This window comes from Asparagus officinalis, chromosome 8 (assembly GCF_001876935.1).
Source record: "Asparagus officinalis chromosome 8, Aspof.V1, whole genome shotgun sequence".
NCBI lineage: Eukaryota > Viridiplantae > Streptophyta > Magnoliopsida > Asparagales > Asparagaceae > Asparagus > Asparagus officinalis.
The window spans coordinates 10,283,973-10,287,719 of record NC_033801.1 but is presented as its reverse complement, the minus strand read 5'-3'; the positions used below and the strand labels follow the sequence as shown (position 1 = coordinate 10,287,719).

At 35.7% G+C, this 3,747-nt stretch overlaps 1 protein-coding gene across 1 annotated transcript in view; it reads left to right on the top strand.

Moving 5' to 3' along the window:
- LOC109820832 (mitochondrial outer membrane protein porin 1-like) overlaps window positions 1-3,747 on the top strand; it is a 7,594-nt gene that overhangs the window by 3,116 nt on the left and 731 nt on the right. Inside the window, exons 4-5 of the mRNA XM_020387025.1 lie at window positions 767-856; window positions 957-1,165. Of these exons, the coding sequence (XP_020242614.1) occupies window positions 767-856; window positions 957-1,165 (299 nt within the window). The remainder of the gene's footprint in view (window positions 1-766; window positions 857-956; window positions 1,166-3,747) is intronic.

Below are 3,747 nucleotides of genomic sequence, written 5' to 3'. Positions count from 1 at the left end.
AACCTGCCCTCCCCCATCCATTTTGATGCGAAATTGATTGAGAGACTAAAAAGATCAAAGAAAGAGGATTTGATTTTCAATGGGTTCAGGAGAAAAAAAATGAAAGAGCAGGAGGTGAAGATGACCAGTACTTGGATTAGGGCTGTTTATCTTTTGGTAGTGTTTATGTTAGTGCAAGATGACAATGGCGAGAATGTCATCCCCCCCCTCCTCTTCTCTCTCTTTGAGTGATAAAACATTCGCCCTCTCCTATAAGGAACTAGGAGTACAGTGCGGCAACTTTGTCAGCCGTGGTTTGTCATTTGATTCCATTGATAAGGTATAATTTTTCTCCATTGATTTCTAATACTGTTAAACTTATTCCTTTAATGTTGGCATGTTCCGTTATATGTAAAGTTCAGTTTTTTTTCACTTTGGACTAAGTTAGCAGAGATTACTAAATTGTAAGGAAATTAGTTTGATATGTTTAGACTTTAGATTTCCTTAATTATGTTTAGATTACATTTCAGTGTATTATTATATGTGCACACCATCCGAAATGACAATATGATATTTACTACCTATACCCGATATTTTCCCGATTTCGGATATGGATTTTTGCCATCCGCATGTCCCCGACGTCCAATATTGAAAACCTTGCCCACAACAATTTATAGTGAGTTATATAATTATTAATTGCTAATAAACTATAATTCTTCTAGAACTGTGCTATTTTGCATTCTATGCATTTTGCATAAGGTGATGACTCTTTTTATGATTTTTCTAGCTTCTCACAACTGTTACTATCGATGAGCTTGCTACTCCTGGGTTGAAGTCCATCATCAGCTTTGTTGTTCCTGATCAGAAATCTGGAAAGGTAAAAGTTATTTGTTATTTTGGCTGTTACATTTTAATTTATATCCTCTCCTGAATTGCGACACTTATAATCTTAATTCTTTTGTTCTGAACGTATCCAGGTTGAGCTGCAGTATTTGCATGACTACGCAGGGGTTAATGCAAGCATTGGATTGACTGCTAACCCCATAGTCAACCTTTCTGGTGTGTTCGGAACAGGTGCTGTCTCTGTTGGTGCTGATGTTTCTCTTGATACTGCAACTGGAAACTTTACCAAGTACAATGCTGGGTTGAGCTTTACCAATGCTGACCTCATTGCTGCCTTGACTCTGTGAGTAACTTTCAACTATATTTGTTTTCTGTTTTGGAGATATTGGTAGCGGGTGTTTGCAAATGGAAAGTGGAAAGCGAAGAGAAAATACTTCCTCGCTAATTTCTATTTGGATATCTTGTTTGGATGATAAAAGTAAAAAGGGGTTGGTCAGATCCGTCAGTTTGTTGTTATGGAAAGTGGATAGCGTATTAGTTAAAAGATATCACTTTCTCTTACCTGTTAATTCACTGGATTTGGATCCTCTCCGCTACAAAAAAGTAGTTGAGAGACCACTGAAATATCACAATCATTGATTTGTTTAGTGGGTGGTTATGGTTCATTCGTATAAAAAATAGCAGACAGACCATTGCAATATCACAATCGTTGATTTGTTTAGTGGGTGGTTGTGATTCATTCATATAAAAAAATAGCGGACAGACTGCTGCAATATCACAATCGTTGATTTGTTTAGTGGGTGGTTGTGATTCATTCGTATCTAACACTTACCATGCCCCATGAATTGTGCCATTTTCCCAAGTTACATTTAACTAGTCTTTTGGCTGTAATGATTCAGTTGAAAGTACATCTTCTTTACTTGTGAAGAACATGTTTGTGACTTCATGCATTTTGAGCACATTGGGCACATTGAGCACGTAAGCACCCTTGTTCAGCTTGTGCTGTTTACAAAGTTTTTTTATTTCCAATACTTATTAAATAACTTGAAAGGTAATAATAAAGTTAATAGTTATTTTGAAGTAAATAGTGCATGCTTCCATAGAGAATACTATTCTACATAAAGGACAGTAGGAATTGCCGGAACACACAACAATATATAATTACATAATATAATAAAAATATAATGGTAAAGGTTAGTCTTATAGATAGTTTATGTTACAACCAACATCGTAAATTAGGATATCATATCCTCATCTAAATAGTTCTACATAATAACATATTTCTTAGGGCCCTGGGTCTTGGCAGAGGTAAAAATTCAAATAACCTGAGAAATTAAACCAACTGATGAGATCTATAATCACATTAGACTACAGTTTGGACAGTTATAAAAAATGACAAAGGTAACCAAACCATGGATCACATATCCATTACAAAAAAGAATAAATTAGTATATCCCTAATTAGTAAAATAAGTAAAGAAATTCTAAATCATGACCTTTGTTAATCAAACTTCAACAAATATCAGACTGAACCACAATGTAGCAGTCTAAGACTGCAACATGAGAGCCAAAAGAGTTTCTCGAGCATGTAAATATTATCATAGAGCCAAATTAATGACATTCCAGTTAAGAAAATCAAGTTGCAAACAATTTTCTCAAGCATAACAATATTTGAAGAGAACCAAATCAACAACACATTCCAATGACGAAGCACATTCTGCAAACTATAACATACAAATTTTAACAAACAAATATAAGTACACTCAACAGTAGAACTAACATTATCTCTAGGTAAACCTGATGAAATCTGTCTTGAGAAAGAACTCTTTCCATATTATTTAGACCTCATACTGCTTCATGAGGTGACTCTAGTTCAAATCAATAGTCCCGACCATTAGCCTTTTTTGTGTAAAAAGAAAATATGAGCCTCCTCCCTTCCCTCACATTGTCGAAACTACAGATCTTTAAGCCAGAGCTCCTGATAACAAATAATTTCATGGATAACAAACATGTTTGGTTAAAAACATTAGCACTGTTATAAATAGCGGTAAATAGCCCCGCAATAGCGACGCTAATAGCGTTAGCGGTCCCTTCCCGCGACGCTATCGCCCGCTACGTTATCGCGTAATAGCGGCGATATATTACAGAATATGTCTGTTCGTAAAAGCGGTCAATAGTGTCATAATGGTAAATAGTGAGCGATTGCATTAGAAATTTGCTTTTTGACTGCTATTTAAAAGCAGTTTGAGGTTTATTTTTTTAAAATTAAACTCAACCTTTGACCATTGCATTCCACCGTCTCTTGTGATTTTTAGCATACTCTCGTCACCTCTCATAGCCTCTGGCACCTACTTTGATACTTCCTCTCACCTCCTTCACCGTGAGCTCCTCTTAGGACAGTCATGTCACCGCTAAGCTCTTCTTCTCGAAGACGACGATTTTTTGACTCCTCCAGTCATCTTCGGTATTACGTGATGATTACATGTCTATTTCATGTTTAGAATCTCTTTAAATCATCCAATATGTACTTTTAGATTTCTTAGATTTGTTTAGAATCTCTTTAAATCATCCAATATGTACTTTTAGATTTCTTAGATTTTTCTTTAAATTTTTTTTTTAGTATTTATACATATCTAAATTAGACCGCTATTTGACTTTGCGCTTTTTACAGCTATTTTGCCGCAATAGCCCGAAATAGCCTTAGCGATGCCTCACCGCTACGCGACGCTATCCGCTATCGATAACCTTGAACATTAGCACATAATAACAACAAAGGTGCCAGCAGCAAATAATATAAATGTGGACTTAATATGAATTCTATAGTGCATCTCCAAATTAGCCCAACAAAGTTTTTCTCAATTATATAACATTTTTCACATATCCAACACTTACCATACCCCCCCCCCCCCCCCCCCCCACAACACCA